This window comes from Hyla sarda, chromosome 7 (assembly GCF_029499605.1).
Source record: "Hyla sarda isolate aHylSar1 chromosome 7, aHylSar1.hap1, whole genome shotgun sequence".
NCBI classification, from domain to species: Eukaryota; Metazoa; Chordata; class Amphibia; order Anura; family Hylidae; genus Hyla; species Hyla sarda.
Window position 1 is genome coordinate 78,171,792 of NC_079195.1, and position 25,981 is coordinate 78,197,772.

Genomic DNA, 25,981 nt, shown 5'->3' on the forward strand with positions numbered 1-25,981 from the left:
AAAATATAATATAACAATCAACATACTTGGTATCGCCGGGTGCGGAAATGTCCGATCTATAAAAATATTATGTTAATGATCCCGTATGGTGAACAGCATAAACATAAAAAATAAAAATAAAAAAAAACACCAAAGTCCACAAATATTGATTTTTAATGACATAAAAAAAAATTTCTTCTTAAAGCGATCAAAGAATAACCCATCAAAATAATAATGGTACCGATAAAAATCTGATCACAGAGCAAAAATTAGCCCAGTATACAGAAAAATAAAAAAAGTTATAGGGGACAATTTTAAATATAATAATTTTGTTCAATAAAGTTTTGACTTCTTATAAAAGTAGAGCAATATTAGAAAAACTATATAAATTGAGTATTGTAATCGCATTGAGCTACAGAATAGAAAAACATGTAATTTTTACCTTCACCCCTTAAGGACGCAGGACGTAAATGTACGTCCTGGTTAGGTGGTACTTAACGCACCAGGACGTACATTTACGTCCTAAGCATAACCGCGGGCATCGGAGCGATGCCCGTGTCATGCGCGGCTGATCCCGGCTGCTGATCGCAGCCAGGGACCCGCCGGCAATGGCCGACGCCCGCGATCTCGCGGGCGTCCGCCATTAATCCCTCAGGTGCCGGGATCAATACAGATCCCGGCATCTGCGGGAGTTCGCGATTTAAATGAACGATCGGATCGCCCGCAGCGCTGCTGCGGGGATCCGATCATTCATAACGCCGCACGGAGGTCCCCTCTCCTTCCTCCGTGCGTCTCCCGGCGTCTCCTGCTCTGGTCTGTGATCGAGCAGACCAGAGCAGGAGATGACCGATAATACTGATCTGTTCTATGTCCTATACATAGAACAGATCAGTATTAGCAATCATGGTATTGCTATGAATAGTCCCCTATGGGGACTATTCAAGTGTAAAAAAAAATGTAAAAAAATGTAAAAGTAAAAGTAAAAAAAAAGTGAAAAATCCCCTCCCCCAATAAAAAAGTAAAACGTCCGTTTTTTCCTATTTTACCTCCAAAAAGCGTAAAAAACATTTTTTATAGACATATTTGGTATCGCCGCGTGCGTAAATGTCCGAACTATTAAAATAAAATGTTAATGATCCCGTACGGTGAACGGAAAAATAAAAAAAAGTCCCAAATTCCTACTTTTTTAATACATTTTATTAAAAAAAAAATTATAAAAAGTGTATTAAAAGTTTTTTATATGCAAATGTGGTATCAAAAAAAAGTACAGATCATGGCGCAAAAAATGAGCCCCCATACCGCCACTTATACGGAAAAATAAAAAAGTTAGAGGTCATCAAAATAAAGGGATTATAAACATACTAATTTGGTTAAAAAGTTTGTGATTTTATTTAAGCGCAACAATAATATAAAAGTATATAATAATGGGTATCATTTTAATCGTATTGACCCTAAGAATAAAGAACACACGTCATTTTTACCATAAATTGTACGGCGTGAAAACAAAACCTTCCAAAATTAGCAAAATTGCGTTTTTCGTTTTAATTTCCCCACAAAAATAGTGTTTTTTGGTTGCGCCATACATTTTATGATATAATGAGTGATGTCATTACAAAGGACAACTGGTCACGCAAAAAACAAGCCCTCATACTAGTCTGTGGATGAAAATATAAAAGAGTTATGATTTTTAGAAGGCAAGGAGGAAAAAATGAAAACGTAAAAATTAAATTGTCTGAGTCCTTAAGGCCAAAATGGGCTGAGTCCTTAAGGGGTTAAAGGGGTACTCCCGTGGAAAACTTTTTATTTTTTTATTTTATTTTTTTATCAACTGGTGCCAGAAAGTGAAACAGATTTGTAAATTACTTCTATTAAAAAATCATAATCCTTCCAGTACTTTCTAGGGGCTGTATACTAAAGAGAAATACAAAAAATAAATTTCCTCTGATGTCATGACCACAGTGCTCTCTGCTGACCTCTGCTGTCCATTTTAGGAACTGTGAAAGCAGCATATGTTTGTTATGGGGATTTTCCCCTGCTCTGGACAGTTCCTAAAATGGACAGCAGAGGTCAGCAGAGAGCACTGTGGTCATGACATCAGAGGAAATGCATTTCTTTTTTGGATTTCTCTTTAGTATACAGCCCCTAAAAAGTACTTGAAGGATTAAGATTTTTAAGAAGTGATTTACGAATCGGTTTAACTTTCTGGCACCAGTTGATAAAAAAAAAAAAAAAAAAAAAAAAAAAAAGGGCTTCCGTTTCTACACAGTAAATTTTTCGGTAAAAATGACACTTTAAATTTATTCCGTAGGTCCATTCAATTAAAATGATACCCTACTTATATACGTTTGATTTTGTTGTACTTCTGGAAAAAATCATAACTACATGCAGGAAAATTTATGTGTTTAAAATTGTCATATTCTGACCCCTATAACTATAACTATAACATTTCCGCACGCGGCGATACCACATGTTTATTTTTATTTACACTGTTTTTTGTTTTAAATGGGAAAAGGGGGGTGACTCAAACTTTTATTAGGGAAGGGGTTAAATGATCTTTATTCACTTTTCCCCCCAGTGTTATAGCTCCCATAGGGGGCTATAACACTGCATACACTGATCTTTTACATTGATCAATGTTTTCTCATAGGAAACCACTGATCAATGATTCTGCCGCTTGACTGCTCATGCCTGGATCTCCGGCTCTGAGCAGTCATTCGGCGATCGGACAAGGTGGGAGACCTGCGGCGATCCCGAGCAGCCCGCTGAGCTAGCCGGGGGTAGTTTAGTTTCACTTTAGACACGGCGATCAACTTTGAATGCGGTGTCTAAAGGGTTAATAGCGCGCGGCACCGCGACCAGTGCCACGTGTCTTGGCCGTTGTTAGAGGCAGGGTCCGACCCGCTATGATGCCGTGGCCCTGCGTTATAGAATGGGAGCGGACTCAGGACGTACCGGTACGTTCTTGATCCTTAAGAGGTTAAAAACAAAACCCTCCAAAAGTTTCAAAATTGTGGTTTTCTCTTAAATTTTCCCTCACAAATAACACTTTTTTTTTGTTTCGCCATACATTTTCTTGGTAAAATTAAATGTATCATTACAATGTACAATTGGTCACGCAAATAACAAGCCCTCATATGGGTCTGTGGGGGGAAATTTTTAAAAGCTATGGCTCTTAGAAGGCGAGGAGGAAAAAGCAAAAATGAAAAGTTGGAATTTTTCTGTCTCCTCAAGGCCAAAATAAGATGTGTCCTTAAAGGGGTACTCCAGCTCTAGACATTTTATCCCCTATCCCAGTGTATCCGAACCAGGGTGCCTCCAGATGTTGCTTCGGCTGTCCAGGCATGCTGGGAGTTGTAGTTTTGCAACACCTGGAGGCACCCTGGTTGGGAAACACTGCCCTATCCAAAGGACTCACGATACATAGGCCAAAGTATTGTAATGTCACGGCTCCGCCCCTCGTGATGTTACGCCCTACCCCCTCAATGCAAGCCTATGGGAGGGGGCGTGGCAGCTGCCACGCCCGCTCTCATAGGCTTGCATTGAGGGGGTAGGGCGTGACATCACAAGGGGGCGGTTTCATGCCATTACGATACTTGGGCCCCTGTATCATGAGTCACCAGACATGGAGCGATCTCCGCTCCGTGAGGTTGATGACAAGTGGGTGCTGCAGGAGAGATTGCGGGGGTCCCCAGTGGTGGGACCCCCGCGATCAGACATCTTTTCCCCTATCCTTTGGAGTACCCCTTTAAGGGGCTAAAGTAGGGGCTTGGCTTGCAAGTCTGGCAGAAAAGCGCAGTTGGCCCAGCAGGATCACCACATCTCCCCTAGGATCGGCACGTCTGAAGCAGGGCCAGTATGTAATGCTTGCTGCATTTTTCCCACATGGGCCCTTAGTTTATAAGGGGGCCAGGGCCGATTTAGTGTACAGGGCATGATATTTCTTTTGTTATTTTTAGCATGGAATTTTTTATTTTAGATTACTTAAATTCACTAATTTATTTAAAAAAAAATTCTGATAATACAATTTTACAAAAACTATATAAAAAAGTGGGCAGGGCAATGCATTTTCAGTTTCGTTTTTTTGGCCAAGCACATCCTACATTTGCGGCCCAAAATTTCCCTTTTGGTGCATCCCTAAAAACAACAAAACAAATGCTGCAGAAATTATTTTGGGATCACAAAAAATTAGGGCAGTTAAACCCCCGCAAAATCACTAAAAAGTGTCTGGTCATTTAGGACCAAAACATTCTGGTAGTTAAGGGAAAAAAAATTTTTTTTTTTGTTTGTTTTTTACATAGAGGTGAAGTTGCCTGTACTATTTCTAGATACATATTAGTTTACCCAGCAGCTCTTGTTCATCCATTCTGAAGCAAGCAGATTTCATGGACATCTCCAGGACTCTGATACAACCATCATCGCCAGCTAAGATGACTTTGTCCGAAGAGCACCAGTCCACATCCATTACACGATAATTCATATTTCTTCCAGTGCGTATGGAGCTCACCATCTGAAGCTGCTTAAAGAAATCATTACAAGTTACATTACATCAGCACCGACCTAAACATAAGTGTGCAAGTAATACAATTATGATGCATTAGGAATTAAAAAGCATTTCTATCTTAAATGAGGTAAGGACCAAGAAAATCCCATACTATGGGGGAGATTTATCAAAACCTGTCCAGAGGACAAATTGCTGAGTTGCCCATAGCAACCAATCAGATTGCTTCTTTCATTTTGGAAAAGGCCTCTGAAAAATGAAAGAAGCGATCTGGTTGGTTGCTATGGGCATCTCAGCAACCTTTCCCCCTGGACTGGTTTTGATAAATCTAGAGTATCATTCAGTGTTTGATACTAATACACCTACTGACAAATACACCTATGTTCGGGTGACTTTCCTAAGGGTACACACAAACGTAAAGGGAGTAAATAGTGCTGTCTTCTGTGCTAACATATACCAGCGTAAAGTGGCCTGAATGAAGTCACTAGGTAACTATGACCAGCCAATAAAATAAATAGCGCCCACTGCTGTACACCATACTATACATTCTTGGAATGATACCGACAGATAGCTATGACATATACCTTAAATAATAAACCTATATAGCCCTTCCCCAATATTGGCTAAAATGTTAGAAAATATACAATGGAGGTTTAGTAAAGAACACAATAATTTATATTCTAATATATATATATATATATATATATATATATATATATATATATATATGTATATATATATAGATACATACAGTTTACGCAACAGCACCAAAAAACCTCCAGACAAAGTGGTATACAAAATGTAGACTCTTTATTCATGTACAAAAATATTTAAAAACATATAAAGGACCGCACAAGAGATGGGAAAAATACATATATAAACAGGGATACTGCGATGAAAGTCCTGATAAGATAGTACACTGTGGCCCAGATTTATCAAAGAATGTCTAAGGTCGAGCTCTTTTTCCCACATTTATTTGGGTGGTGGGTTTGACTAGCGTGCATCTTATATATCAAGAAGGTGCAGCAGGATGATGAATTTTGCGCAGCTCTGCTGTGGTGGGAAAAGCTCTACCACATACACTTTATCTAGGCACTTGTGAGGGAGGGAAGTAGACACTTTCTAAGGTCCTGAATTTGGCAGGTTAGGGGTTTACTTCCATTCACAGAGCTGCAGGGACATTTTTACTTGCATTTTAGACGCTACAATCAAATTTGATTGCGGTGTCTAAGGGGTTAAAGCCGGGCATCACCGTGATAGGTGATGTTTGGCATTAGAGATGGGTCCACCAAGCTATGACCTGCATTCAGCTCCTGAGCATGTGTCATAGAAGGGGAGTGGGATGCTGTCACCCACAAGAGGTTAAAGGTTGAATTGCAGAAGGATGAAGTGATTCTCACGCCTACCCGTACCTTTGCGCACAAAATAATGATAAATGATAAATACGTGACCACTGCATGGTCAAAAAGACAAAGTTCTACTGGTAGGCAAAAAGAGTGAAACTGTCTATATCAAAAGACGCATAAAAGTCGCTAAATATGCTTCTTGCGCCTGAACTGCGCCAAAACATAGACAAAAAAAATGCTCTAAAAGCAATGATAAATCTCCCCCTGTGTGTCTCTAGAATAGTCATGCTACAAAGAGGAGAATTTAGTCACATACAAAAAGGCATGTGTATAGAAAAGTGCTATAGTGCTCAAGTATATGCCAAGATGGAGGCTGAAACCGCTCTCAATATGTGATAACAGAAAGACCCAATGGGGCTCAAATGAACATAAGGTGCGAAAATCGTGTGATATGCTAAATTGCAAACACCACCTGGAGAGACAAAGTATAAGAAAAAGTAGCGACAGACCCATGCAGTGATCAGGACTCACCCCAGCTCCACACCAGATCTCAGGCGCGTTTCGCAGGGAGAGGCATTATTCAGGAGTGGTGTGGGACTGGGGAAGCACAGCTAATATAGTTAGGATAGCCAATAGGAAGAAGTCATAGAGAAGGTACACACCTGATAGTAATGATAAAAACGCTTGTCAGCGTGAGCGCAATGGCCAGGGAAAACCCCCGAATGTAGCAGAAGTCCCCGTCAGAGCCGTCATGTGATCACCGGGCCGGATATTCAACACGCGCCAGCCTGCTAGATAGAGCTGCAGCTCTATACACATAGAATAAAAGTACGGGGCGAATTGCGGGCGAACGGCCGGGCGGATCTGGGCAAGGTAGGGCTCGTTTCAATCAGCGTCTCCCGCACTATCCATCAGTACCTGTGGATAGTGTGGGAGAAAATATTTGACAGTTTTCCTTTAAACGTTTCCAGCGCCGCGGCCCGCAAGTCGTTCATTTTAAAGTGCCACGGCCTGGAGGAGAGGGGGGGGGGGGGGGTGTTAGAGAAATATCGCAGCACAGGGTCGTATATGATTAGTTCCTCGGGGGGGGGGGGGGGGGGAGAATACAGTTAAATACCGTGGAACTGCTATAGCTTGCAAAAATACTGTGATATGAATTTTTTGTCATACCGCCCAGCCCTAGACCAACCTACAAATAAAAAGTTCCGGTAGACCCTCCCCATCCGCGCCCAATTGGCAATCATTCCAAAGGATCAGATGCACAAAGAAATAAATGGGTAGTCTGTAGTCCAGAATCATAGGTTTCTATAAGTGCAAGAGGGAAGGGTAATCCCACCTAGAACAACAACACAGTAAGATCACACTACAGACAAGGCCATTCACTCACACATCAAAACATATCCTAGGAGCTTCCCAGTTTTCCACATAACCACCCTAAGTCTGGGAGGGCCCACAAACTGGAGGATCAGCAGAAACGTCCAACAACAACCACGGTACCCAGACCTTATAAAAAAATTTGGGGCATTTCGGGAATGTCATTACCTCTCTGCAAAAGGCCACAACACAGGAGCAAGTCCAAACAGGATGTAGAAAGGTGCATCTCTGCCGCTCACACGCTAAACAGACATCCGACCCCGAGACCCCCATGCGATGTAGTCTAACAGGAGTATAATACAAATGAAGGACAAACCTGGATTGAATGAGCATATCTCGGGCACTAATTACCGTAGGGTAATATGTGTTAAAGGGGTACTCCGGTGGAAAACTTTTTTTTTATGAACTGGTGCCAGAAAGTTAAACAGATTTGTAAATTACTTCTATTAAAAAATCTTAATCCTATTAGTACTTTTTAGCAGCTGTATTCTACAGAGGAAATTCTTTACTTTTTGAATTTCTTTTTTGTGTTGTCCACAGTGCTCTCTGCTGACACCTCTGTCCATGTCAGGAGAGAGGTGTCATCTCTATCTAGAAAGACCCCTCTAGATAGAGACAAGTAGGAAGAGTGGTAACCCTTCGCAACCCTCTTAAGGGTCAACACCTTTTGACCCGTGAGGTGAGTTTCCTGCAAACAAATAATATGCGGGGAATGTCTCTTAACAAAATCCAGGCACAATGCTCTCTTAAACTTGGAATTAAGGTCACGGACATTCCAACTAAATATCTTAAAGGGACCCCATCATGAAGCCCGTGAGAAGCACAAACAGGGCCCACCACGTCATACAAGAACCAATCAACTAGAGGAGCTCCCATGCACACCACAGACAGCCAACCAACTCCTACATACAACAAAGACACCACAGAACAGCAAAAACAGATAATAACAGTAAAACATCCCCAAAACAAGTCCCTGTCTAACACTAACTAAACCAGAGCAGACCTGTTCCCCTAACAAGATAACCATATCAGGCGAGAGCAGGAGCTACTTACAATCCACCAACGACCGCCTCCTGCCAACCGAGTAAACTAAGGTCAACACCCCCTTGACCTTCTAACCAGTGAAATCCTAGGGGGAACTCGAACCTCGGCCAGCTAATACTACCCTCTAACTAACTAAGAAGGGAGTAAGCAGTCCAGCAGGGATATCAGTCTGGTGGCTGAGCCGCCTTGGGGCAGCCTCCGCCCACTGCATCACTTCAGCAGGTGAAGTGAAGAATTTGGTAGTGCGTCCATCCACCACCCGGGTACAGCTTGGCGTAGCGATATCCTTTGGAGCGAAGTTGGGCTCGAACATCCGTAAACTGGGTGCGCTGTTTTCTCAATTTCACTGAGAAGTCCGGGTAGAAGGAAACTCTGCTGTCACCAAAAAGCACCTCGCCTTTAATCCTCACTGCTCTCAGGATAGCGTCTCTGTCTTTAAAGTGAAGAATCTTTGCCAGGAATGGTCGAGGAGGCCCCCCAGGTACATGATGTCTGGCAGGGACCCGGTGGTCTTTTTGTACAGAGAAGGGAGAGAAAGGATCCACAGGCAAAAGCTCCCTCAGCCAGGACTCTAGGAACACCACAGGATCGTCACCCTCCGCCTTTTCAGGAAGGCCCACCAGCCTAATATTGTTGCGACGTAGACGATTTTCAAAGTCGTCAGCTCTGTCTACCATTCCCCGAAACTGCCACTGGAGTTCAGCAATTTGTTGAAGGATAGGGCAAAGAGTGTCCTCCACCGTAGAAACTCTGTTTTCCACCTCCGTGGTGCGTTCTCTCAGCTTTTGAGTCTCATGACGCAGGATGACAAACTCCTGTCTAAGAGGTTATAGTAGACAATATGTCCGTAAAGTGAAGGTCCATGAGGGCCCAATCATATTACAGCTGATCAGGAGAAGGAAGAAGTGATGGATCAGAAGGACGGTCAGCTAAGGACACAAACTGATTAGGCAAAGCGCTGCCCGACGGATCCTCAGACCTGGAAAACTGACTCAGTTTTTAGCAGCGTTTGCCACCACTTTAGTAGAGAGAGGTGTCTGGGCCACAGAGTCTCGTTGGGAATGACCACTAGCCTCAGAGTGTCCATCATCTGAAGAAACATCATCATCCGAGGAAGGACGAGCCACGCCAAGCCCTGACTTATTACACTTGGATTTGCCCCTCATGCCTACCATGGTAGCACACAGACACTGAACTGGGCAAGTATGAGCATAGTAAGGCACCAGAAGCTAGAAGCGCCACTCATATCTCTCAGGGCGAACCAATCGGCTCGGGACAACCAGGCCCACTTTCCAGCGCAGCCCCTCCGGTCACCTTCAGAGGCCGCCTGCCCCGGAGCCCAGCTGCCCCACTTTCTCCCTCGAATCCGGTCCCACCAGTGTCCCGCACTCTGCAGCCAAAACCGAAACGGAGCTGCAAGCCTCACCGCCGCCGGCACAAGGGATCCTGGAGTCCAGAGGCACTCTCCGGTATGTGTCACAGCGAATCAGGGTGGGAATTTACAGGGTGAATGAAGCGGTGAGCGGGAGCTCGGTGCACTCACGTCTGCTCTGCTCTGCATGCAGGCCACGCCCCCTTAAGAAAAACTTTTTCCTAAAGGAATACTGTAGTGGAAAATAAATTATAGGTTGCGGGGGGTCTGACTGCTGGGATCCTCCGGTATCTCCTGTACGCGGCCCCGGCAGTTTGTAGGAAGGAGGCGTGTCCAACCCCATCATGACAGGGTGGCCGACATGCCCCCTCATGTATCCCATAGACATACATGGACGGGGCGTGTCAGCTGCTGGGCCATGCAGGGATGGAACGCTCCCTTCAAGCGCACTGCAAAGAGATTGCGGGGCATCCCAGGGGTCAGTTCTCCCATCATCTATCACTTATCCCCCATTCTTCAGATACGGGATAACTTTTTTTTTTCCACTACAGTATTCCTTTAAAGGTTATACCATTCTCCACACACAGCAAGAATAGATTATACCAGATTGACTTTACTCTGGCCATCAGAGAAAAAGTAGCTACAAGCAGGGGGGGAATGTGATGAGACTACTTATTACTTCAAAAATATTTTACATCGACAAAATAGTAAAGCTTGGACACTGCCAATCTGACCTTTTAGTAAGTGGTCTTCTGGAACTGGAGAGCTGGATAAAAGGCTACCATGTCAACATTAGCTGACGTCCATATAATTATATTGTAATGCTACATTAGTTCCAGGCTGTAATGAGATGTCAATTTGAACTGGCAATTTCCTTGAGCTGTTATTGAATGTAAAATGCTAAAAGGTTTGTAGACAAGATGAACCAACGCATTCACAAAACACACACCACTGGGGCCGATTTACACTGTATTTGAAGCATGTTGAAGATATAGAGAGGCAGGCGCCTTTGCTAAGGATAGGACTTAAAATCCGGCCTTTCCAGGAATTCCTTTGACTTTATTAGCTTGCCCTACCATTTCATGTTTCCTACTTTCTATTACGCTGACTGTTATTGGGCTTCTGCCCCTGTGAGGTCATTTGTATTATGCCGACTGTTATTGGGCTTCGGCCCCTGTTGCATCATTTGTATGTTTTTCTTATATTTGGATCTGTATCCATGGAAAATTATTTAATAAAAATTACAGTAAAAAAAATAAAGAAATAGATAAAATAAAAATACAATTATTATTATTATTAATAATAATACTACTGCTACTACAAAAAAATGTAAATAACAAATAATAATAATACTAATAATAATTGCATTAGGGTTTGGATACTTGTGTATATCATAATACACTATTTTGGCTATTGCTAGGTGATCCAGGGCTTATAGATATATCTGATGTACAGATTTAGCGAGCACCATCTTTACACTATCGTCATAGCGTGCACTGTTCATGTGCGACTCACATAGTAAAGCACCCAACATAGTTAATAGTGTTAAAGTGTTGAATGTTCACTAGTAGACTGTAACAGCATGCTGTGCTATAGTCAGCATCAGATCCAACAGAAGCACCTAACCCATATTAAACAGATTTTTTACCTTATAAAAACTTCAAAAGGTTTATTACAATAGCAGTAAGTAAAGATTATTGTTATATACTTATTATTGTTATTTAATTTACCAGTATACTGTCTATATTATTACAAGCAGTTTTCAAGATCTCTTCTTGCTGTCATCCAAGAGAAGTTTTCTGTGTACCTGACATGAAAAGGAGAGATTTTCGATCCTTTGGGAGTAAACAATGAACGTCCCCATTAAATGACAGCAAGAAGTGATCTTGAAACCTGCTTGTAATAATATAGACAGTATACTGGTAAATTGAATAACAATAACAAGAAGCATATAACAATAATCTTTACTTACTGCTATTGTAATAAACCTTTGAAGTTTTTATAAGGTTAAAAATCTGTTTAATATGGGTTAGGTGCTTCTGTTGGATCTGATGCTGACTATAGCACAGCATGCTGTATTACTCTATCCAGAAAACTTTTCCTTGCTGAGTTCAATGGGGGACATAGAAAACCGTGAGTATAGACTGCTGCCACTAGGAGGCAACACTAAGCTAATACCTATTCTCTGGCCTAGTATTTCCCAACCAGGGTGCCTGTTGCAAAACTACAACTCCCAGCATGGCCGGACAGCTGTTGGCTGTCCGGGCATGCTGGGAGTTGTAGTTTTGCAACAGCTGGAGGCACCTTTTTACCAACAGAGCATCAGTGCATTGCTTGCACTGTACAGAGAAAAAAGGATTAGGTAAATTAAGCAGGAAAAATAAGGACATCAAAGTATGTGCCCCAAGGAAGGAGGAGTCCATACTAGATGAGAAATCAATGCATCAATGAGATAAGGTTGGAAACTTCGTGAAGAAAAAACAAAGATGAACAGACGTGGTCCAGGGACCCCAAACTGAGGGATCTCTCAAGATGCAGAAGACCCGACAGAGGCCATCGGCAGAGTTTAGTGCCACTTCAACGGTCAGTATAGGCTAGGGGACCTTCGCAAAAGCAAAACAACCTGATCCAATGAGAGGGGGCCACAGAAGGAAAACCTAAACAAGAGTTGGAGAATCAGTCCTGACCAATGACACAGAGGACTGTACAGAAGAATTACAATGTCATACAGGAGTAATTAAAAACATTCAAATGTTCTTTTTTTTCAACATAATGCCAAACTATGGGGTTAATGCAATATTGCTGGTAGTATCTATATTTCCTTGTCATGTATTTTCAAGCTCCTTATGTTTCCCTTTGCACTTTGATGTTTAAAATAAATAATTTACTGCAAATCCAACGTTACTTTTGGACTGCAGAAAAAGCCAAGTGATAAATAACATAAGCAACAGTGACCTCTGCTGGGCACAACACTATGCAACAACTGGTCACATACACTGGGCTATAGGATGGTAAATTGAATATGAGCCCAATAGCAGATGCTATTTGCTGCATGTCTGGCATCTACAGTAAACCTCTGGTAACCGATTTCTACAACAAGAGACAGTGACATATCTCTTGGCTCAGAACTGCCTGTGATATTGTTCGGACTCTGGTGCCAAGTGTCAGTGGTGCTTTTGACAACCCTCTATCTATTGGTCTAGTTGCCAACAGCAAAGGAGCCTCATGTTGAGTGTTATAGAGTCAAATATGGTTACCCAGCTTTCGCATGGGAACCACTGTTCTAAATATCATAAAATCTGTGACTCTTCGGCTATAAAAAAAATACTATTAAGACACTTACCTCCTTTGTATCCCAAACTTCTGCCCCATCATTGTACAGTACAATAAGCTTCTGGTTGCCTTTGCCTGGAGCAAAGCGAATTTTCCATACACCATTCCTGCGGGTTGGTATTCCTCTGAAACAAATAGGTCATGGAGAAAAGGTAACATTAGAAATTGTTTAACTCTTAAACAGCAAACGGTTATAACTGGGGTCAGTGGGAGAGGTTTACTATGCACATATAAAAGGGTCAGTCAGTCCATGAATGTGGAGAACAACCACATTTAGTCTTTGAGCCCATGATGCCAAATTTTAATACCATGTAATATGCTTCTATTATGTCCTACCGTATTTTCATGCACGGGATCCACACCTGGAATGGCAGTTTTGCAAGCCTTTTTATTTTATGGTTGTTTCTGACCTTTCCCAGCATTCCATATGGCCAGAGACAATAGGTCATAAGTCACATGGTCTCCAGGGGGCGTGGCTATGCTGCAGTGGCTGGGTGGATAGCATTACTTCAGTAAATCCCTTTCGAGCTGCTATCCTCCCACCCACTGCACCATAGCCACGCCCCCTGGAGACAATGTGACTTATGACATATTGTCTCTTGCTGCATGGAATGCTGGGAAAGGTCAGAGAAAAGACCTGAACTACAGTACTTCCAAGTGTATGCCCTGTGCATGAAAACAAGACAAAGCGGCACAGGAAGCAAATTACACAGTATTATAATTTGCCATTATGGGCTCAAAGGCTGAAGAAGAAAAAATCCAGGAATACCCCTTTAACACTGCTGAAATCAAAATAACATATAAAAAATGGTATTATATTTTCCAGTAAATTCAAATGGGTAATCTAAATTCTCAAAAAAAACAACCACAATGACTTTCACAATAAACTTTATTTTGCAACATCATCACTATGTTAGAAATGTTAATCAGCTCTACATTTACTAGGACAGCAGTCACAGACGACTCACCTTGAAACGCGGGCTTTCAAGTCCCAGAAGTTTAAGTTTCCATCCACGTCTCCCAGGACCAATGTGTCCCCCTTCCAAGCTATGCAGGAGATGCTTCCCATACTGCCCTGGGAATTACAGGTCAGAATTATTAACTTAGTCGATTAACAAAATAAATAAATAAAGTGAAATAACACCACAATGTCATTCAAATAAAAAATATTGTATATAACCAACATCTATTGTTAATGGCCTCGTTCATGGTATCCTCACCATTTTGTTAACTCCTCTTGGTCTGATATTCTACAAAATGTAACATAGCTCCTTATGAAAAGTAATTTAACTTATGGCTAAGAAGGGGTCCTGGGACTTTAGAGAGTGTACTGCAACCTTTGGCTATTGTGGAACTACTAATGAAGATCGCGGGTGAGCACTGTGCTCTCTGTGCGCTAACCGGCGGCCTTCATTAGCATAATAATGAAGAGGGCGGGGCCAACAGGAGAATAAGGAGAAGACAGGCGAGCTTGGTCAGCTGTCTTCCTGCCTCCAATGTGTGCTGGGGTGCATTAGTAATAAAACTATTTACAAGCATAACGCAGCACCTAACGGATTTTAGTGAGTAACCCCTCATTTTACAGCTCTTCAACTGTATTATAACCCAGTATACTGGCTTTAGTGCGTGTAAACTAGCTGTCAGATTCTCTTTAATGGGAAGCTGTCACACTGTCCAATCTGCAGGCATCATGTTATAAAGCAGGAAAAGCGGAGAAGAAGTTTTGTGGGAAAAGTTCCAGCATAACTTGGTATTTATGGTGTAAATAAGTTGCACTAAATAGACACCATGCAAGTATTAGTTGTGTGGAAGGTGTAATGGCACAAAACCTTCCGGGGAAAAGGTTTACTTACCGAAACATATGTAGGGGGCGGCGCTCTCGTGGCTCCCTGCCAGATCGTAATTTTGCCTGCATGCACATGTACTTTATGGCTGTTTAGCTTGTTGTTTGCACTTGCACATTTTAGTATGTGAGTTTTTTTCTGCAGTTTTTATGCCATTGCACCATTCAGATAAGGCTGGGTTCACACTATGTTTTATGCAATACGGGACAGCATACGGCTGGGGGGAGGAGCTAAAACCAGGTGCTCCCGTATCCCTGCCAAATGCGGCCCGTATGTAATGTATTTCTACCATGATTTTAGGTCCGTTGGGAAATCCGCAAAAATCCGCAAAAATGAGCCGACCGGAGTCAGCTCTTCACTATGGTCGGCTCATTGAAATACATTACATATGGGCCGCATTGGCCGCATATGGGCCCGTATTGCTTAAGACGTAGTATGAACCCAGCCTAACAGTCACTGATGACAATGATAATTACCTTGTACTGTTCCGTGATGTCATTCTCTTGCAATCCTCTTCGGTATCTTCAGCTCCGGGCTCGACTTGGAGCATGGGCGGAGCTTCATGACATCTCCGCTGCTGTTTGCTAGCAGCAGGACCCAACAGAGAACATCAGCGAACGTCACTAAGCTCCGCCCCATGCAGGCCTGGAGCTGAAGATACCGAAGAGGATCGCAGGAGAACGACAGCAAAGAACGGGACAAGGTAAGTATAGTTGTCATCAGGGTCAGCAGCACTACCTGTCTGTACTGACAGGTTAGTGCAGGTGACACTGATGACAGATTTCCTTTAACAATGTCTATTGAATGTTGTGTTTAGAGGCACTGGAGGCATGGGAGACTACCAGTCCTCTAAGAGATGTGCTGTAAGAGCTAAATGAGAACAAAGAATATAAGATATCAGAAATAGCACAAAAGGAAAAGTGGAGCTGTTTCCTATAGCAATGAATCAAAATGATGCACTAATCTTCCATTGTGTAGCATACACATCATTATGATAACACTACATTACAAGTGTGATAATACATGTAGATATTCATCTTCTTTGCTTTCTACCTTCAAGATGAAACCTGTTTTTGTGTCAGCCACTGATGACAAACAGCACGGCAGTGGATGTAAGTTATGACTAAAGTACATTGAGTGGAATATATGCAGCATATAGGATACAAAAAAAATCCCCTGTGCACCACTAAACACAATCTTCACACTTGGTTAATGTGCAGCTGACCCAGCGGATACAGCATTAACACAATATTCGGTAGTGGTTACATCAGGGTCTTGCCATAAAAGTGACAATAGCGGCTGAACAATGTGTGATTCACAAGGCTCTCAAGTAGTAATCTCACCGCTAACTGCACTGAAAAGGATCAGCAGCAGCTAAATAAAGAAGAGCATTGAAACCTTAGGCTATGACAAATGGGTTGGCTGCCGGCTCTTAAAGGCAGTCATGTTGTCAAGAACATCATCAATACATATAAATACAGATGATTCCACTTCACAACACGTGATGGAGGAGATAAAAGCGCCCCTCAGAAAAACTAGACTGACTATTTCATTTCCTAATGGGTAACAAAGACAGCCAGCCAGACTCCTATATCTTTACCATGGCCATCACTTGTCAAGGGACAGAAAAGATGGGCAAGTGGGGATTACCTTCCATTTTTAAAAAAAGTTGTCCTTTGAGGCAACCCCTTTACAGATTGCAAAGGACTGCAATGTCTTTATGTGTGGCCACCAACCATCAGGCATGCACTGTTATTTGGCATGGTTATATTTATCTCCTAAAATGCAGGAGACCTGGTGCCAAGCCGATTTATCTGCCCACTGATTGACAGGTGTATTTCTATCTACAGTGTAACAGGGTTTTGAGGATGAACCTCCCCTACCTGAGAGCTGGGGTATATGTCTGCAAAAGTGCCAAAAATGATCTAGGCTCATTCCATCTGATAATGTTATGGCACATTTCTAACATATGCTATAACATTATATTTAGTGAGGTGGGATCCCCACCGACCATGAGGATGAAGTTCCAAGAGTACTGGATATTTCTCTGGCCTCATGGGACCTGTTGTTGGATTGGCCACTTACAGAGTACAGCTTTATATCACTGCTGGATAGAAATGATGCGTCTGGCACTGCTGTGAGCGCTTGGAGCAGGTATTATACTTTGAGTTGCTAGCAGCTTATCAAAGAAGATATATAGTGGTGCTCAGTCCATATAGATACAATCCAAACTGTAAGGTTAGAAATGAAAAGATGGCACTCACCGGATCTTCTTATTTTCTTCTTTATTGAGAAATATATTCATCTCATTTCAGGAGGGAGACATGCAGGGGGTATATCAAGATGAGGCTACAGCAGCCGTTTCGCACAATCTTGTGCTTAGTCAGGCCTGGAGAGGCCTGACAAAGCTCGAGATTGTGCGAAACGGCTGCTGTAGCCTCATCTTGATATACCCCCTGTATGTCTCCCTCCTGAAGTGAGATGAATATACATCTCCAATAAAGAAGAAAATAAGAAGATCTGGTGAGTGCCGTCTTTTCATTTCTAACCTTACAATACAGCTTTATATTTATACAAATTTTGTACTTGTATTAGTAATATTCAGCCTGTGACATTTACACTTATATGATCCATTGAGTTCCTAAAATTATTACTTTCCCAGAAGAAATGGTGATGAATTGAGCTTTGTACGCACAATGATTTTTGGACCATAATTTACAGCTCAAAAAGTCTTTGCTTTTAAGGATAGGTTCACACAGAGAATCCGCAGCATATTTCACGTTGCAGGAAAAACGCTGCCGAGGCTGTCACCTCGGTCCATGACTAAGCCAGCCAATTCTGGCGAAACGTTGGGGAGGTACAGCTGTGAGCTTTAAGCATGCAAAGGGAGCGACCTTGATTTAGGAAGAAGAGATAATAAATCTTGTTCTAAAAATAAAAGGGCACTGTTCAACTATATGAAGTCAGTTTGATTAAGGCAATCTCATGCAGAGTGAAATAACTATCATCTCCATTGCAATAGATGAATGACAAGAGTCATATTTATACAAGGATCGCATCCCTTTGTAATTTTAGAGATTACTGCACTGTATATAGGAGAATATTCTAATGGAGATATAATAAGGATATAAATACTTTAAAAAAAAAAAAAAAGGGGGTTCCCTAGTTAAAGGGATTTAGTCCCAGAGGGGCCACGGCCTCAAAGGGTTTTGTGATTATAAAGTCCAAAAAAAGTCTCTTAGTAATAGTAATCACTAAAGTAATCACTGAAGCAGAACAATGAAAATGATGCTGATGCTGGATCTGCTGCAAGCCAGACAACAATGGCACCCAATGGATTCCACTGACTATAATAGAGTTTGCCGCGTGTCCAGCATTTTACTGTACTAAATAACGCTACATCATCAGTCATAATATAAATTAAAAAAAAATGACAATAAACAGCAGTTTAAACGTGACACTATTCCCTTAGCATGCCTGTAGGGCAACAACCACAGAGATGCACTCACATCCGGAGGGATCCTGGCACTGTCTTTCACACTGTTTCCTTCCACAGTAAGGTGATAAACTTGCCCATCTGTGTCTGCAAACACGAAGTGTTCCCGCGCAGAGATATTCTGGCTCAGCTCCGACTTGCTCTCGGCCTCCTGTAACAGACTAATAGGGCAGGTGAATGTTGGCACCAGCTACTCTGTTATTCTCTTTCCCTCCCTTCCGTCTAATGGCCTCATTTGTGCAGCATTAATGCACAGCCAGAAACCATAAAGCGAGACACTTAAAAAAGAGCAAACCAGCAGCTTACGTGATCAGCTCTACAGACTAATGTTATTTATTCTTTTAGAAGTCTGTGTCTTCCTTCTATCAAATCACCCACCTGGACAGTGATTGGATGAGGAGCAGGAAAGCAATATAATGCAACAGCATGTGGGAGTCATGTTATCTATTAACCAACAAGAACAATTTCTTTTGTCAGTGAGAGGTCCCCCTCCTCACCCCCCAATCAGAGTCAAAGTGGAATGGCACTTAGTATTACAGTCTTTAAAGGGTACCTCTAATGCTTTTTAGATGGCAGCACTGTGCACGAGAGTCATTTGTCTAAAGGATATGCATTTCAAATTTGGTGCCTAAATCTCTGAATGGGGCGCTGTTATCTCCACTGTATTTTGCTATGCATTAAAGGAGTAGTCCAGTGGTGACTCAGTGGTGAACAACTCATCCCCTATCTTAAGGATAGGGGATAAGTTTGCAATCGCGGGGGGTCCGACCGCTGGGGCCCCCTGCGATCTCCTGTACCGAGCCCCGAGAGCCCGCGTGAAGGGGGCGTGTGGACCCCCGCACGAAGCGGCGTCCGACACGCCCCCTCAATACAACTCTATGGCAGAGCCGAAGCGCTGCCTTCGGCAATCTCCGGCTCTGCCATAGAGATGTATTGAGGGGGCGTGTCGGCCGCCGCTTTGTGCGGGGGTCGACACCCGCTATCTGGCCGGAGAGCCGGGGCCCTGTACAGAGAGATCGCAGGGGGCCCCAGCGGTCGGACCCCCCGCGATCTCAAACTTATCCCCTATCCTTAGGATAGGGGATACGTTTTTCACCACTGGACTACCCCTTTAAAGGGGTACTCCGCTGCTCAGCATTTGGAACAAACTGTTCTGAATGCTGGAGCCGGCAGCTTGTGACGTCATAGCCCAGCGCTTCATGACGTCACACTACAACCCCTCAATGCAAGTCTATGGGAGGGGGCGTGATGGCTGCCACACCCCCTCCCATAGACTTGCATTGAGGGGGCTGGGCGTAACGTAATATCATGAAGGGGTGGGGCTATGACATCATGAGCTCCCGGCACCGACTCCTGCGTTCGGAACACTCCAAACGCTGAGCAGCGGAGTACCCCTTTAAGAGACAGAGCTTCCCGATTCATCTCTATAACAGTCCCCAGCGCCAGTAGATCCAGTGCCATAGAATCACAATACACTGAATCTTGTACTGGAGACATGAGCTGTGTAGACAAAGTGGGAAAGCTTAGTCTCCTACTGCATAGTTATATAGAAAAATGGCTATTGTGCACAGTGCTGCAGTCAGTTTTCAGAAAATTGAAGACATGATTGGTGTGGGTACGCTTTATCTTTGGCAGACCCAAGTCATTTCTGAATGACATAAATGCCCATTCACTTGAGTGGGTGCACATGTAATACTACATTTAATGTAAAGTTAGGCTGAAACTTCTCTTTGCAACAACAGATGACTGCTGGGTGTTTTCTAGATCCAAATTGATCAGATTAGGGCTGGGCAGCTTTATTTTTTTGAAGGGGATAAAACTAGAAGACAACTCACTTAAAAGCAAGGCTCTATATGATACATAAACACACTGTTATCTGTGGATTATAGCAAGTTGCAATAGTCCTAATTAATGACAAGTAGAAAAAGGTTTACTGTCCAGGTGGTGAGCGGTACTTAGTACCAATCGATATACATCATATGCGGTGACACTGCTGCAGGTCATATCTCATTACAGATCATTGGATTGTATTTGGATTCTCCAGTACGGTCACTTTACAGTAATTTAAGACTATAATGCTAGCATAGGATTTTTTTTCTTGCATTACTGACTATATTATTGTAAATTTGGACATTTTAGGTCTTTTTTTTCCTTTGCAGATTGTATCCAGGCCCCTATTTTCCTTTTTTTATGTTTGAATTGGTTATCTGTACATCACATGGGCCCTGTGATTAACTTTATATGTGATAATTTAATAATAAAATACATTTCTACCAATTATCCATTGTACATGCATTTTGGTTGAGGTACTTGAGGACTGGGATTCTCTTTTTCTATTTATTCAAAATTTTTATCACACCTGTGGATACAGGTGTGCCCAGTTAACCTCGTACAGTTTTTGTTGTAGAGCTGTTCATTCCATTTCTATTCATGACATCTCTGTCTGTGTTAAGGAACTGTCCAGAGTAGGAGCAAATCCCCATAGCAAACCTCTCCTGTAGAGATGAGCGAATTTACAGTAAATTCGATTCGTCACGAACTTCTTGGCTCTGCGTTTGCTGACTTTAGCCTGCATAAATTAGTTCAGCTTTCAGGTGCCCTGGTGGGCTGGAAAAGGTGGATACAGTCCTAGAAGACTCTTTCCTAGGACTGTATCCACCTTTTCCAGCCTTTGAGCCGAGAAGTTCGTGACGAATCGAATATACTGTAAGTTCGCTCATCTCTACTCCCCTGCTCTGGACAGTTCGTGAGACAGATTTCGTGAGACAGCAGGAGAAAAATTTGTGGGGTGGAATAATGGCCACAGTAACGGACATCAGAGAATCCCATTCAAGTGAATGGGATCCTCCGTGACATTATGCCTCCCGTTGGACAGCCGTTAAAGGCAAAAATAAAAAAAAGGGAGCCTTTACGGCCGTTTGTGGCAGAGCCCAGCAGCAGTGTGAGAGTAGCCTTAAAGATCTGTATTCTATTGATCTGAGAAGTCCTAGCTGCCTGCAATATTACATTTATACAGCAGTTTCCAAGTTTTTTATGCTGTTATGAAATGTGTTCGTATTAGAAGCGCTCAGCAAGATCTACACATTTTCCCAGCTCATTCTAATTTCCAATGCAGTTTTCTTCACCATTTCAAATGTGACACACAAAATATGGTGAGTAGTCTTTGAACTATTGCTACAGTGCTAGAGAGCCGCCAGATGTCTTACCTGATGACTGAGGACTCAACGCCGCTCACTTCGCTGTCTGAAGAGACTGTCTGACGTGCCATTGCCTCGCGAGCTGCCATATGTTTCTTGCGAAGACTCTTCAGATTGTGAGAAGGCGACCACTCCTGAGAGACAAAGAAGGAGGAAGCTGTTGTGTTTCAACGCCAAGAAATCAGATATTCAATGATCACAGAAAAAAAAAAAAACATAAAATAAAAAACAATCAGTACGTACCGTATATAGTTTACAGAACAAGAAATAATAAATGGTGAAAAAAAAAAAAAAAAAAAACAACATATATACCAGACAAGAGCCCTCAACCAGGCTGGAAAAGTGGAAACTGTAGATTTTGGGTCAGGTTATATGCTTTAATATTAATTCTTAAATGGGTTATCCAGGAAAAAAAACTTTTTTTTTATCTATCAACTGGCTCCAGAAAGTTAAACAGATTTGTAAATTACTTATGAGATGCTGAAGTTGAGTTGTTCTTTTCTGTCTAAGTGCCCTCTGATCACGTGTCTCAGGAACCACCCAGTTTAGAAGCAAATCCCCGTAGCCAACCTCTTCTACTCTGTGCAGTTCCAGAGACAAGCAGAGATGTCAGCAGAGAGCACTGTTGCCAGACAGAAAACAACAACTCAACTTCAGCAGCTGAAAATTGTTAAAAGGATTGATATATATATATATATATATATAAAAAAAAGTTTTTTCCTGGAATACCCCTTTAATCTTTGTGCACTATAAAGATAAGGTAAAGAAGAAAGCATTTTTACCTCACATTTCCAGATACTCCCTCATACCCGCAGTATGGCCACTAGTCTACTAGTAAATATATTTGGTCTATTTCATCATGTATACATTTTTTATAGCACACTATGTTTGGGTTGTGAAAGTCTATGGCGACGTTGCAGGTACGCTGCATGTCAGAATTCTTATGTTCAAAAGGAGTGACTATAAGCTGAGCAGGAATATCTTTGGCGCCGGACGGATGAAATTAGCAAAACCACGAGAGTAAAACCAGGTCTGTTTAATGTGCAGAGATGCAACGCGTTTCGCTGCGCATGCTGCTTTCTCTCTTCCAGAATCCTTATGTAGAACAGTGACAAAGCCCTAAAATGTTAGGTGAATGGGGACTTCATGTGTTTAATGAGTATTGAGACAAATAACATATATAACACACCTACAGGATAGGGAGAACAATGGTCCTGTGTATTATGATGGCACAAAGGTTGAAAGGAATGGTGATTTATAGACTTCTATAAGAGACACATCCAAGTGCACTCACTTTACTGTTACACCTTTAAAAGGGGTACTCCACTGGAAAAAAAAAAATGTAAATCAACTGGTGGAAGAAAGTTAAAAAGATTTGTAAATTATTCATGTAGAAGAAGAATGAAGCAGTCGGCAACTCACCAATCCTCGGTTCAGCAAAGTTCTTTATTGCACATACTCACTATCTGGGTTGCCCAGGGAGAAGACAAAAAAGATGGCAAAAGCGGGGGTGGGGGGTACCACAGAGACGACAACGTTGTTTCGCACTACATAGTGCTTCAACTGGCCAGTTGCCAGTTGAAGCACTATGTAGTGCGAAACAACGTTGTAGTCTCTCTGTGGTACCCCCCCCCCCCCCCCCCCCGCGTTTGCCATCTTTTATGTCTTCTCCCTGGGCAACCCAGATTTTGAGTATGTGCAATAAAGAACTTTGCTGAACCGAGGATTGGTGAGTTGCCGACTTCTTCATTCTTCTTCTACATGAATTGTTTGGATTTATCTATTCATCAGTCTGAGCACCACACACCCCTCACTTCTATACCCGCTATTGAGCTATATAGTCCAGAGGATCAGAAGTAAGCTCTGCCGAATTGCTCTGTCTTTCTTGTGAGATTTGTAAATTACTTCTATTAAAAAATATTAATCCTTCCAGTACTTATCACCTGCTGTTATGATCCACAGGAAGTTCTTTTCGAATTTCCTTTCTGCCTGACCACAGTGCTCTCTGCTGACACCTCTGCCCATTTTAGGAACTATCCAGAGTAGGAACAAATCTCCATAGCAAACCTATCCTGCTCTGGACAGTTCCTAAAATGGACAGAGGTGTCAGCAGAGAGCACTACGGTCAGACAGAAAGGAAATTCAAAAAGAAAAGAACTTGATGTGGATAATAACAGCAGCTGATAAGTACTGGAAGGATTAAGATTTTTTAAGAGAACTAATTTACAAATCTGGCACCAGTTAATAAAAAAAAAAATAAAAAAATGTTTTCCAGTGGAGTACCCCTTTAAATGAAACTGCTGCAAAATTGCCTTCATGGTTTAAAAGAGTAAGTGGGGTACACGTATCCACATTGTTTTTAATCCATGGGTATACTATAGATGTAAATACAGCGCTGCTCAATGAGCACATAAACTGTTCACATCTACTAATCTAGTTTCTGCTGCGAGCAACCTCGAAAGACAGAAAAACAGCCACAGGGGTCGAAGCTGCCTTCTGGCTTTGGTGCTTTAAATGGGTCCTTAGGCTATTCTAGTATCCTAGATAACACATGGCGGAGCGACAGAAAGAGAGCGAGCCCAGTCATTTTTAAGCCAAGTCTCTGCATGAGTTTTCTCTCTTAAAGGGGTACTCAGGTGGAAAACAAATTTATTTTAAATTAACTGGTGCTGGAAAGTTAAACAGATTTGTAAATTACTTCTATTTAGAAATCTTAATCTTCCAGTTTTTATCAGCTGCTGTATGCTCCACAGGAAGTTGTATTTCATTCTGGAGTTCTTTTCTGTCTGACCACAGTGTTCTCTGCTGACACCTCTGTCCAAGTCAGGAACTGTCCAGAGCAGGAGAGGTTTGCTATGGGGATTTGCTCTTGCTCTTGACAGTTTCTGACATGGACAGAGGTGTCAGCAGAGAGCACTGTGGTCAGACTGAAAAGAAATTCAAAAAGAAAATAACTTCCTTTGTAGTATACATCAACTGATAAGTACTGGAAGATTCCTAAATAGAAGTAATTTACAAATCTGTTTAACTTTCTGGCGCCAGTTGATTTAAAAAAAAAAAAAAAAATGTTTTCCACCGGAGTAACCCTTTAATACCTCCTTAAGTCTGGTCTGTCATAACTTATGTGTAAGCATAGGAGAGATTTAAAACCTCGTCAAGAAAAAAATTAATTCGTTATGACACAGTTTTATTTTACATTGGGAAAATGTGGAACGCAGACCTTGTTCATCCGCAAGGATGATTGTAAGACTTACAAAGTATGTCAAATATAGTTCACAAGTGTCCAGATCATGGTATTATTTAAATAAAGCACACTTTTACATTTTGCATGTATACACTATTTGGACTAAAGTACGGGGACACCTATGGAGCTTTAGGAACATCCCAATATGAACCCACAAGAATTTATATGGAGTGGGTCCCCCTTTTGCAGCTAAACCGCTTCTACTCTTCTAAGAAGACTTTCTACAAGACTTTGGAGGTGTCTGCCATTCATTTCGAAGAGAATTTATGACGTCAGACATTGAAGTTGGATGAGGGGTACTGGCTTGCAGTCTCTGTTCTAGTTCATCCAAAAAGTGTTGGATGGGGTTGAGGTCAGGGCTCTGTGCAGCCAGGCAGGTTTTTCCACACTCTCCCAAACATACCTTTAGGGTGCGTTCACACTGAGGTATTGGAGAGGAATCCTCGCGTAAAAATTCCGCTGAGGAATTAACATTTTTTTCGTGAGGAATTAGCACAGAATTCCGCACGGATTTTCCGCGCGGAATATAGGAGCAACCTTTTTTTTCCCTTTTGCTGGACTACAACCATCAATTATAAATTCCCTTGTTATTTTTTTACTTTTGCGCTGAATTTCTGTGCGAATTCCACGCAAATTCCGCGCTGAAACGATTTCCATTGACTTCAATGGACTTCTGCTCGTATATTCTGCAAGAATTAACATGTTCTTTCTTCTAACGGAACAGAATTCCACGAGTGGAATTTACACAGTGTGAACAGTGCAGAGTAAAATACATTGAAGTCAATGGCAAAACAGATGTTAATTATTTCTAAGCTGAGAATTCAAGAGGAATTACTCAAGTAAATTCCTCTTTAGGGCACAGTCATGTTTGAAGAGAAAAAGGGAAAACTGTTGGATTTGGAACAGGTTGTGCAGTAACTAATGGCTTACATGAGACCTCTACTAACCACCATCCAACTGTTTCAATACCTTAAAGGGGTACTCTGGTGAAAAACATTTTTTTTTAAATCAACTGGTGCCAGAACGTTAAACAGATTTGTAAATTACTTCTATTTAAAAATCTTAATCCTTCCAGTACTTATCAGCTGCTGTATGCTACAGAGGAAGTTGTTGTCTTTTTAAATTTCTTTGCTGTCTGACCACAGTGCTGTCTGTCTCAGGAACTGTCCAGAGTAGGAGCAAATCCCCATAGCAAACCTGTTCTCTTGACAGTTTCGGACACGGACAGAGATGTCAGCAGAGAGCACTGTGGTC

The 25,981-nt window shown here is 42.1% G+C and overlaps 1 protein-coding gene across 3 annotated transcripts in view; it reads right to left on the reverse strand.

The window, feature by feature from the left end:
* Positions 1–25,981, reverse strand: part of WDR11 (WD repeat domain 11) — a 136,566-nt gene that overhangs the window by 47,685 nt on the left and 62,900 nt on the right. For 2 of the 3 annotated variants that reach the window (XM_056529748.1, XM_056529750.1), the window contains exons 15-19: positions 21,493–21,617; positions 18,300–18,447; positions 13,915–14,021; positions 12,957–13,071; positions 4,321–4,495 (exon numbers count right to left, since the gene is read on the reverse strand). In XM_056529748.1, the coding sequence (XP_056385723.1) occupies positions 4,321–4,495; positions 12,957–13,071; positions 13,915–14,021; positions 18,300–18,447; positions 21,493–21,617 (670 nt within the window). The remainder of the gene's footprint in view (positions 1–4,320; positions 4,496–12,956; positions 13,072–13,914; positions 14,022–18,299; positions 18,448–21,492; positions 21,618–25,981) is intronic. The other variant, XM_056529749.1, reaches the window with a different exon arrangement.